Source organism: Gymnoscopelus braueri (genome assembly GCF_963280865.1).
Source record: "Gymnoscopelus braueri genome assembly, chromosome: 23".
Lineage (NCBI taxonomy): Eukaryota > Metazoa > Chordata > Actinopteri > Myctophiformes > Myctophidae > Gymnoscopelus > Gymnoscopelus braueri.
The window spans coordinates 32,828,596-32,839,755 of record NC_137625.1 but is presented as its reverse complement, the minus strand read 5'-3'; the positions used below and the strand labels follow the sequence as shown (position 1 = coordinate 32,839,755).

Genomic DNA, 11,160 nt, shown 5'->3' with positions numbered 1-11,160 from the left:
GCAGTATTATTCTATGTTCATTTGCAGTGTACATCAGTGGTTCCCAAACTGGGGTCGGGACCTCCAGGGGGGGGGGGGGTCCAAATAGTCCCCAGATGATTAGCTTAATGTGCCACATTGTTTTCTCGGTTTACAAGATACATAAGAAAGAGGCAAACATTGTGAAAATAGCCAAAAGGCTATTTTCTCAATGTTTATCTGTGGAACTAAGTCAAACTAAATGTAATGCCTCAACTCCTACAATTCCAAGTGCTTGTCAGGGCGGGGAGTCCCCAGTTCAAATATGATTATTTTGGAGGGTCGCGGCCTGAACAGTTTGGGAACCCTTGGTATACATGATGGAGACAAAAAAGGCTCTGCTCTGAAATCTGAAATAATCGGTTCAGTTTCCATTGGAAATTGTGTTCTATTGTTGAGACATGAACAGAAAAGAGAAAAACAACTTGGAAAACGTAAACCGCCTCCAAACACAGCAGATTCGTTAGTTATATTGTATTAACATGCTCAAAATAACAGTTTATTCATTCAAATAAGTCCCAGGTTGTAGCAACTTGATTAGATGATTGTTCGTTGTTTTTTGCCACACCCCCTCTACTGCCATGTAAGGCAATTTGTCACAACGACTACTTACAATAAACATGGTAACGTCTGGATTATAACAAATCTAACAGAGGAGTTTGAGATTTTGTCTGGAAAAGTTGAATGACTCCCACATGTTCCTTTCAGTACATTTTTTGTAACTATGAGAATGTCATGAAAACAAAGCAATGCGAGTCTTGATTCCCACAGTGCGGAGCCAGACACCGTCACAGAAGCAGAATGCGATGGGTTGTGTCTGTGGCCTGTGGTCAACTGGTCATCCTCAGTCAGACAGACAGACAGAGGCAGATTGTGGATGGTCAGACCCACAAGAAGGACCACCAGAGACACCATCACAGAAAGATGGGAGAGAGCAGTGGTTCTCTAACGTTTTAGCTCAATAAGACCCAAAAGAGAAATTAGACGTTTGCCTGGGACCCAAACTAGTGAAAATAGCAGATCTAACAAGGTCAAAACCCCTGGAGCTTGTAGATCTGCTATTTTCACTATTTCTTTAAACTTTTAGAAAATGGATTTATGGAAATTATTTGATTTTTATTTTTTAATTAAGTACTTTTTTTGTTTTAACTTTTTATAATCTTTTGAAATAATAAATATATAGTTTTTTTTTAAATGTAGGAAACTCAAAGATGACCTGACCCACTGTTTTGGATAGGAGTCAGAAGCATGTTTTTCCTCAGACAATATTTAGACATACATAATACGCCTTCCTTTTCTCCTCCCTGCCTGTCTGCTTTTTACTAACCTCGCGTCACCAGACTTTCCACCTCGGAGGAAAGCCTGGTACTCGTTATTAAATTGCCCGTGTGATCCGGTGTAGGCCACACCGACTGAAAAAAAGGGGAAAAAAGCTTCTGCTTCCGGGTGTTGCGGGTTCCGGTTTTGCGGCACCGCTTTGTTTTGGTTCGCCTGTTTGTTTCCTCAATCCCTATTTAAATGGAAAATAATTTCCCCGTGGGAAAACAAAGGTAGACAGACGCGAAATAGTCTCCGGAAAGTACACTCACATTTATTTTGTATTTTTAAAATAAGCTAAACTACGCCGCATCAAGGATTTTATTAGGTAGGCCCTATTACAATGTCCTTGGTCGCGGCCGGAGTTATTGGCTTGCGGGTTCCGGCCGCCTGATGACGCGGATGACGCACCTGGTGACGTAGGGTTGCTTCCGCCATAGATATAGAAACCTAGATACCTCATTGGCCCCTTCGTTGGAGCGACCTGTATCGTGGCCGCCATTTTAGAGGAGGCACGCTGCCATTCAAAGTGACTACTGGCCAGTCACAGCACGTGACCACTGGCCAATCACAGCGCGTCTAACTGACTAGTTGCTGCGTGGCTGCCTCTTAAAGGGTTAAGGGCTGGGTTACGAAAAGACCCACCCTCTGATTGGCCTACCGAACACCCCCTTCTGTGACACACACGGAAGCTTGCATCCTCTAAAATGGCGCCCGAGATACAGATGCCTCAGAGCCGAAGGAGGCGTCTATACCTTTATAAGTCTATGGTTTCCGCTCCCGACCGGATCATAAACCCGAAAAAGATATTGATCCCAGGCTAGTTTTTTACAGATAGCTTTCAGTCTCCCTCTTAGCTTTCCTGCTGTATGTCTCTCCTACACTGTCTCCTTCTCGGCTGTCCTACACTATGCCTGAGTTGAAAAAAGTTTTCTCTATTGAGCAAGTGAAGACGGTGTGTTATTCTATCAGGAGTTCCGTCCCTGAGCTGATGAAGTGTGCAAAAATACTTTTTGCACATATTGAGCATAGTGGAGTGCGTGTGCACACTAAGCTATTATAGAAAGAGAATGCAGGTTAAATATTGGATGAAAAATAAATGCCTTCCTCGGGTTTATAAAATCCTCGTTGACATTGAGCAGACAAACACAGTGTCATTTCTTATGTGATTGGAACAAACAGCAGACATCCGTTGCTGGCCACCATTCAGGGTCTCTTTCCCTTTCATCCTTGGGTCTATTTTCCTCTCTCACTAGACCTCTAACTCCCTCTCTTCTCTAACTCCCTCTCTTCTCTTCCGCTCTGGAGATCAAAGCAAAGCCCAAAGCTAGTGGACAGCGTGAAACATATTCCACTGCCCAATTACTCTCTCTCTCTCTCTCTCTCACACACACACACACACACACACACACACACACACACACACACACACACACACACACACACACACACACACACACACACACACACACACACACAGAGTGTGGGGTCTAGCCACTCACTCACTCACTCACTCACTCACTCACTCACTCACTCACTCACTCACTCACTCATACACATGCGCACGCACGCAGGCACACGTGCACGCATCCACAAGCACACACCCACACGTTTCTGCAATCTATTAGGCTCTTCCACAATCCCTTTTTCATCCTGTGTTTGTGTATTTCATTAAAGGGGGGGATCCTCCCAGCAAAAAAAAAAACACACACACACACACACACACACACACACACACACACACACACACACACACACACACACACACACACACACACACACACACACACACACACACACACACACACACACACACACAATGATATAGACATGAGATCAAAGTGTGAAGTCTAGGCAGAAATGGGTGGTTATAAGTAGGAGTTCATACTGTAGGTACCACTGAGGACCCCGGGGTCCCAACCTTTTTCTTGGGATTTGGGAATTTTGAGCAATCAATCAATTCCTTTTGGTTTTTGACAACACCTTCCATGAATCCCTATTAACCATCGTGTTGTTTTTTGTGAAGGGTTAATGAGATCAATGCATTGATATCCGTGGTCTGGTGGTCTACTGGTGGGGTATAGGGTATTTATTAGTAAGTAAGTAAGTAAGTAGCCTTTTAGGAATCAACGGTTCCCGGGCCATGTAGCCAGTAGGTCAGGTGTACATTTTTTTTTTTTTACAAAAATCATACAAAGACAAGACACTATGTATGACAACAGAAATGGAGAAAGTGTTATAAAATGCCCATGAATATAACAGCTTGTCATATAATTACCCACTTGGGTATTCAATTTAATTATTAGCTTACTTTTTTAAAGTAGATAGGGAGGATGTGGTAGCCACTATGGCGGAAATGGACATTCCACATTGAGACACCTCTGTATTTGATGGAGTACTGCCCCCTGGTGGTGTCTGCCTGCCTGGTGGGATACGATTAAAAATTGGAATTTGACTGGAAGTACAGAAGTGAATGCTTTATTAGTCAGACATGTAAACAGCAGGGGGTACAGTCATAGAATTAAAGCTAAAAGGATAACACAAAAAAATAAATCCTGGGGACTTGTTTCCATTGTGGTCCTATATTCAATTCATCAACATAGCATACACAAATTAACACAATAATACATGTCATCAACGAATACTAACACTATTATGTGCAAAAGAGATGGGGAAATTACATTTACCTCCCCTTGTGGTCTCCTGATAGATGTTTTTCAGGCCATTATTTTTTATTTTTCAAACAGTGATTCACATCCTTTAAAACCACTTAAACCCCAGCATCCTTATTGTGAGGAAAGCTTTCACAGAAAATAGCAGATCGACAAGCTCACAACGTGTCGCGCCGCATTGACGATCAGCTATTTTCAGTGAAAGCTTTCATAACAGAAAACAGAAAATACACTAGCATAGAGCCCTGAGGGACTCCGGTCACCCATATGAGGTTTATGTGGTTATAGGATGGTGCCCCTTAGGGTTAATTATATGCAAGCTCACTGTCGCATTGCAACACGTTGTGAGCTTGTAGATCTGCAATTTCTTTTATATGTGTATACACATTTGAAAACTAGTGAAATGGGACATTCGGCACAATGACTACTTTTACTTTTGGTACTTGAAATACATTTTGATTTCAATACTTTTGTACTTTTACTCAAGTACATTTTGGATACCAGACTTTTGCTTGTAACAGAGTATGTTTACATTGTGGTACTTTTCCTTAAGTAAAACATTTGAGTACTTCTTCCATCACTGCGTAACTGTTAAAGATGTTTCATTTCTTTCTCTGTGTGCTCCCTCCCTTGCAGCTGCTTTCGCCGGCCTGCTGTACCTCCGTGAGCTGGACCTGTCCAACAACAGCCTGCAGTACTTCCAGTACGGCGTGCTGGAGGACCTCTACTTCCTGCGCCGCCTCTCGCTGGCCAACAACCCCTGGATCTGTGACTACAACATCCACTACCTGATCTACTGGCTGAAGCACCACCCGGGGGTCTCCTACAGCGGCCTGGTCTGCTCCGACCCCCAGGAGTTCCGGGGCTGGCCCGTCGAGGACTACGTCAAGACCTACAACGGCGAGTGTCCCAAGGACCGGTCCACGGGACAGGGACAGGGACAGGGCGGGGGGGCGGTGGACAGAGAGGCACAGGAGGTGGCCGGGGAGACGGACGACGGAGACGGCGAGCGGCTTTCAGCGCATCTGAAAGACAGGAGGCCCAAACAGTTTGAGATCATCAGGCTGAGTTAGAAGGAGGAGGTGGAGGAGATGGAAACTGTACGCCAAGCAGAACGGCGGGAGATTCATACGCTTCGTTTGTACCCTGTCGTGCGACGGTGTCGCGCGCCGATTTATAAGCCGATCTACAAGCTCACAAACCCCACCGCGAAACCAGCCGACGACAACGCAAGGCAAGCATTATTGGACTGCAATCCACAGGGCAAAAGGAAAAGTGGGGGAAGGCCAAAACAGACATGAAGAAGATTATCCGAAATCAACTTTATTGTCACATCACAGGTTTACAGGTGCAAAAAACTGTGGGTGAAAAAAACTTTTTTTGGTGCAACACAACAAGCTCCGTCGTTTTTGTTATTTCCATAAAAAAGAAAGACTGAGACAAAGACATCTGGACTAACATGGGCCCAGCTGAAGAAAACGGCCCAAAAATTGCAGCCCCTAAATGCTCCACCTGTAGGAGCCTACAGGAAAAATTCCAGTCACAAAAGCTCACAACGCATCATGGCAGCTTGTAGATGGGTTTATTTTCGGCGCGCCGACACCGTCGTATGACGGAGTACAAGTCAGGCTTTACACGACCGGTGAGAGCACAGTGGGCGATGCAACGAATGGACGAACGTATGGAGGATTAAGATCCCGCTTTGCTGGTCATTCCCAGATCAACAACTCGGTGATCCAATCATGGACTTCTGAAAGGTAGAATGAGAGTTGAGAGACAATAATGGCAAATAAAAATAAAAACAACAACATTACGTTGCTGTCAGGCAGAAACCTTGTATCTCCATGTTTCAAATTGTTGTTTTTTACCCCGTAAATTAATGCCCTACTTCATCATACAAGAGTGTCACTCAAAAGTTGTGAAAATACTTAGCCAATCTACAACAAGCTCACGAGCTTGTAGATCGGCTATTTTCACTATTTTAAAATGTGACAAATGGTTTTGGACATGCAAGGTTTCCACCCGGCCAGCAATAATAAGTTCCATGATGATGGCTCGTCAAATGTCTGAGAGCACAAAATCAAACACAAATATTTGACCTCTACGAGAACAGCAGGTTAACGTACTGTAATGCTGTGTATGTTTTTTTAATCTTCGATGACCATTTAAATCTTATCGCTCTACCACTCTACCTTCAGGAAGAAAAAAGTACGATTTTCAAGATGAGGCGTTTGTTTTAGTTTTTTTAACTGTATAGTCTGTGTTTTTTTGCAGGACGTTCCCAGTTCAGTCTGCATCATATCGCTGTTGTCAGGCAGAAACCTTGTATCTCCAAATGTCAACTTTTTCGTCATTTAATGCTCTACTTCGTCATATGAGAGTGTCGAGCAAAGGTAGTGAAAATAGCTAATCTATGAGCTCACAATGTGACGCGACGCATTGTGAGCTTGTAGATCGTCTATTTTCACTGTTTCTGAAAACGTTCGTACCATTTCTTAGAAAGGTAACGGTTTTATACATAAGAGGTTTCCACTCGACAGCAACAATATCAAATAAACTGTAATAAACTGTAGGTTGATTTGGAATCCCCTGTTACAGGGAACTGCAGGTGCTGTTTTTTTTAAACATTTTTATTTGTTAGTTTTTTTTTTTTTCTGTTTCAGTGACTTTTGTAATGAGTTCAGGAGGATGTCAGGATATGCTTTCTTTTTTTCATTTTTTTGTTGTTGCAACAAACAGTCATTTTCCCTCCTCATTGTTAATTAACGTATGACTTTGTCCTTGTTTTCTAGAAATAAATATGGTGTACGTTTTTAGAATGTCACTTAATGTTTGAATATTTTAGCAATGACTTCACACTTCTATAGACTAGTGCAGGGGTTCCCAAACTTTTCAGGCCGCGACCCTCCAAAATAATCGTATTTGAACTGGGGACCCCCCAAAATAATCGTATTTGAACTGGGGACCCCCCAAAATAATCGTATTTGAACTGGGGACCACCACCCTGACAAGCACTTGGAATTGTAGGAGTTGAGACATTACATTTAGTTTGATTCGGTTCCACAGATAAATATTGTGAAAATAGTCGAGCTATGCTCACGACGCCTCACGTTGTGAGCAAGTCTCTTTTTTAAGTAATATTTGACAATTTGGCCAATGTTTGACCATGTTTTATAGCATATTTTGTTGATTACTTTTTTCCGCAATAATATCTTTATAGATTTTTACATTTTATGAAAAAGACAAAACAAAACAAACACAGACAGCTCATGCTCAGACACGTTACAAAACAAAGGAAACAGATACAAATATAAACTCCACATAACTACATCGGACCATACAGCATTAATACACACTTGACAGTCTGTAGATGGGTGAATAACTATACCAAAACAAGAAAAGAAAACAATAACAATATTAATAGTAATACCCACCACAACAACAACAATAATAGAAAATAGATAAATAATAATAAATACACAGGGATTAGTGATCTTATCCATCAAGGTTAACGGTATCGCTTCTTTTAAGGAACCCTGTTGTTAACGTGTCCGCTAATTGAGGGCCAATAAATTGCAAATATGGGTCCCATATTTTATAGAAGGCATTAGTTGTGGAGCGTAGCAGGCAGGGTAGAAATTCCAACGGCATGCATTGCATGATTATTTTGTAAATCTTTCTTTGTTGGTAGTTTCTCATTAATCTAAGGGCCTGTTACCTCACATCTCAACAGAGGACCGGACAAGAACCTATTTGAAAAGATGAGATTGTCTTCTACTCCAGGCACTAGAAACAAAATGTGCCGTCTTTAATACCTCATAATTAAACAACCACTCCAACTTCTGGCCATCATCTCCCCAGAATAGATCAGGTTTTTTTTCTTCTTTTCTATCAAATAAAGGAACCCTCAAAACTTTTTTTAGGTCCCAAAATCTTCCATCGGCCTCCATTATAAATCTCTGAACTTTTAAAGGAGTACAATTCTAAAATTATGAAACATTTCAAAGATTCCTTTTCAGGCAAACATGTCCACATTAAGATGAACATTTTAAAGTTTGAATGGGGGTTCTAGGTGTAAGTATGTAGGACTAGTAGCCTGCCAAAAGTTTGTACTTTTTCCCCCATTAAATGTCCATTGCCATTGACAATGCATTGGGCGCTTAAAGTTACATATTTCAAAAACTGCACATCATTTCACATATGTTTACCATATATGTATATATATATGTAAAACATATGCTCATATATGTGAAACCTATATGTGCGTATATACTGCACCCATATATGTACATTATGTGTGCATATATGTGCGTATATGGATATATATGTACATATATGTTGAGAGACATATAGGCCTATGTAGGGGTCCAATTTCGGATATGTGGCATATATGTTGAACATTGACATATATAAAAAACATATAGGTTCATATATTTTCTTTCCATGTGGGTGAGTTTCTTGTGAGATTGCTATGTCTGTCTTTACATTTTTAAGATGAGTAAATGAGTTCTAGCTCGTTTCACTGGCGCATGTATTCCCTTTACGTTTCAGGAAGTAAATCTAACAATTTACAATTTAGGCATTTAGCTAGGCTGTCCAAAAAAACTAAAACAAAAAACAAAACAGAAGTCTCGCTAGACGAGATTGAAATCTCGAGATTTCATTCTCGTCTAGCGAGACTTCGATTTTTTATTTATGTTTTGGTTGCATAGTGTTCTGTCACTATGAACGTCAGATCTCTCTAAAAAAAAAAGCTATTAAAATATGCGATCTAGCGCAAGGCCTATCCGCGCACGTTTTAAGCTGTGGCGGACCCGGGATGGAGTTATGACATTTTTCTACTGTACCATTCATCCTAAGATATCATAACATCATAGAAAAGGTAAGAAAAACTTAGTCCAAAATTCTCCTTTAACTCTTAATCCAGAGTGATTTACAGTAACAGCTATGTAATTTTATCTTTGGATACTTTGATTTACAGTAACAGCTACTGTATGTAATTTTATCTTTGGATACTTTAACTGTTTCATCATTTCAAAGGCAAATATTGTACTTTTGACTCCACTACATTTAGAAAAAGTACGTTATGAATTAACCACTTCAGCCCTATATTTCAAATATAGTGAGAATAGCAGATCTACAAGCTCACAATGCAACGCGTTGTGAGGTTGTGAGCTTTTCACTATAATTGATATTTTTTAGAAATTTGGATTTTCTTTTGGAAATTGACTTAGTATTTTGTACAATACATAACCCAGACAATTTAGTGGTGCCTTTTTTATTTTTTTATTTTATTACCATAAGCAGCCTATGGCCTTGTTATTCTCCCATGAGGTTTCTTCCACTTTCTGTATCTATAAACATCTTATTATTTTTGTATGTGTATTGTATTATTGCATGTACAGTATAAACTCATCCGAGTCTCAATATTAAGGTACCTCCACTGGTTTATACTTTGTCTGTTTCTTTTTGTGAGCTATGCATATAGGCTACTTAACCTGGCATTGCCAGACTGATCACGTGGGATCACTCCATACCATACGTTCTCTCCACGATAGATAAAGTATGAGTGATCTAATGCATACTACTGGTTAATAATGTCCACTTCTTTCTTGCAATATACTGTAGGCTCCACATTCATCTGCTTTATGAGTTGTTATTCCGCACATGAAACACACGGTGGCACTGTTGCCTTGATCTTCATCTGTGCTTTTTAAATACACTGAAGTGGTGAATTTAAAGGGGTATTTCACTTTATAACACTTCTGGGGTCATTTTAACATGGGGTCACCTGGGGTCACTTGTTGTAAATTTTTTTGCAATTTTTTGAATCTCGATAATAACCACTGCATGCATTAGATCAGACTAATTGAAAACACACGTCCCAAGTAGACTCATATTGTCTTTTATTTACCAGCCAAAGAGGAAATCTACCTGCCATCATTTGTGTTACCTGGCACAAAGCATTCCAAACAAACAAACAAACAACAATTGTACTAGCTTACAATTAACCAGTGGTGGAAGAAGTGTTTTTACTTAAGTAAAAGTATCAATACAGCAATGTAGAAATACTCTGCTACAAGTACATTTTCAGTATTCCCAATTTACTTGTAGTTAAAGTATTGGCATCAAAATGTACTTAAAATACCCAAAGTAAGAGTAGGCTACTCGTTATGCAGAATTAATGTCCCATTTCACAAGTTTTCAAATTGATAAACATCTTTTGAAAATAGCAGATCTACAAGCACACACCGAGTCTCATCGCGACGCGTTGTGAACTTGTAGATCTGCTATTTTCAAATAGCCTAAGTTTAAATAGGGCTGAAGTGGTTAATGTATGATTTGTAACAATAAGCTGAAACTACAAAGTAACTAGTAACTAACATTGTCAAATAATTGTAACAGAGTAAAAGTACAATATTTGGCTCTGAGATGTAGTGGAGTAGAAGTAAAAGTATTGGAAATTGGAAATACTCCAGTAAAGTAAAAAATACCTCAAAATTGTACTTAAGTACAGTACTTGAGTAAATGTACTTACAGTAGTTACTTTCCACCACTGCAATCAACTGGTAACACTGTCCTGAAGAATAACAGGTGATCGTGTAGCACAATGCTTCTCAAAGTGGGGTCCGGGGACCCCCAGGGGTCCTTGGGGGCGTTCCAGGGGGTCCTCAGCAAAATGTGTTAATAAGCATCAAAACCATTTTAAACACTTTATCCATTTATACGTTGGCTATTCAAAATTAGCAGATCTACAGGCTCACAGCGCGACACTTTGTGCCGCTGCTATTTTAGACTTTACATTTTTTTTATCTCACAACATATTTCCAGATGGGGTCCGCGGCCAAATACATATCGTTTTGGGGTCCTTGACATGAAAAAGTTTGAGGACCACTGGTATAGCACATTGGTTCCCAAACCTTTTCAGCTGAACCCCAAATTATATATCATAGTGTCTCCCTGAACAAAACATACAAAAAAAAAATTAACCACTCAAAAATACACTATTAATACACAGGAACAATATCAGACTTTTGAAAATCAATTTATTAAACAATTAAACTTCTACAAATTATCGTACAATAACATGTGAAGAATGAGAATGATGTGGAATTAATATTCAATGAGTACAAAACAATGGAATGACTGAGGC

General features: G+C 40.1%; 1 protein-coding gene across 1 annotated transcript in view; it reads left to right on the top strand.

Moving 5' to 3' along the window:
- The window catches only part of LOC308080104 (leucine-rich repeat-containing protein 17-like), a 64,966-nt gene extending 57,981 nt beyond the window's left edge, over positions 1-6,985 (top strand). The window contains exon 6 of the mRNA XM_080421849.1: positions 4,644-6,985. Coding sequence (XP_080277975.1) covers positions 4,644-5,080 — 437 coding nt within the window. The 3' untranslated portion in view covers positions 5,081-6,985. The remainder of the gene's footprint in view (positions 1-4,643) is intronic.
- The last annotated feature ends 4,175 nt before the right edge of the window (positions 6,986-11,160 follow it).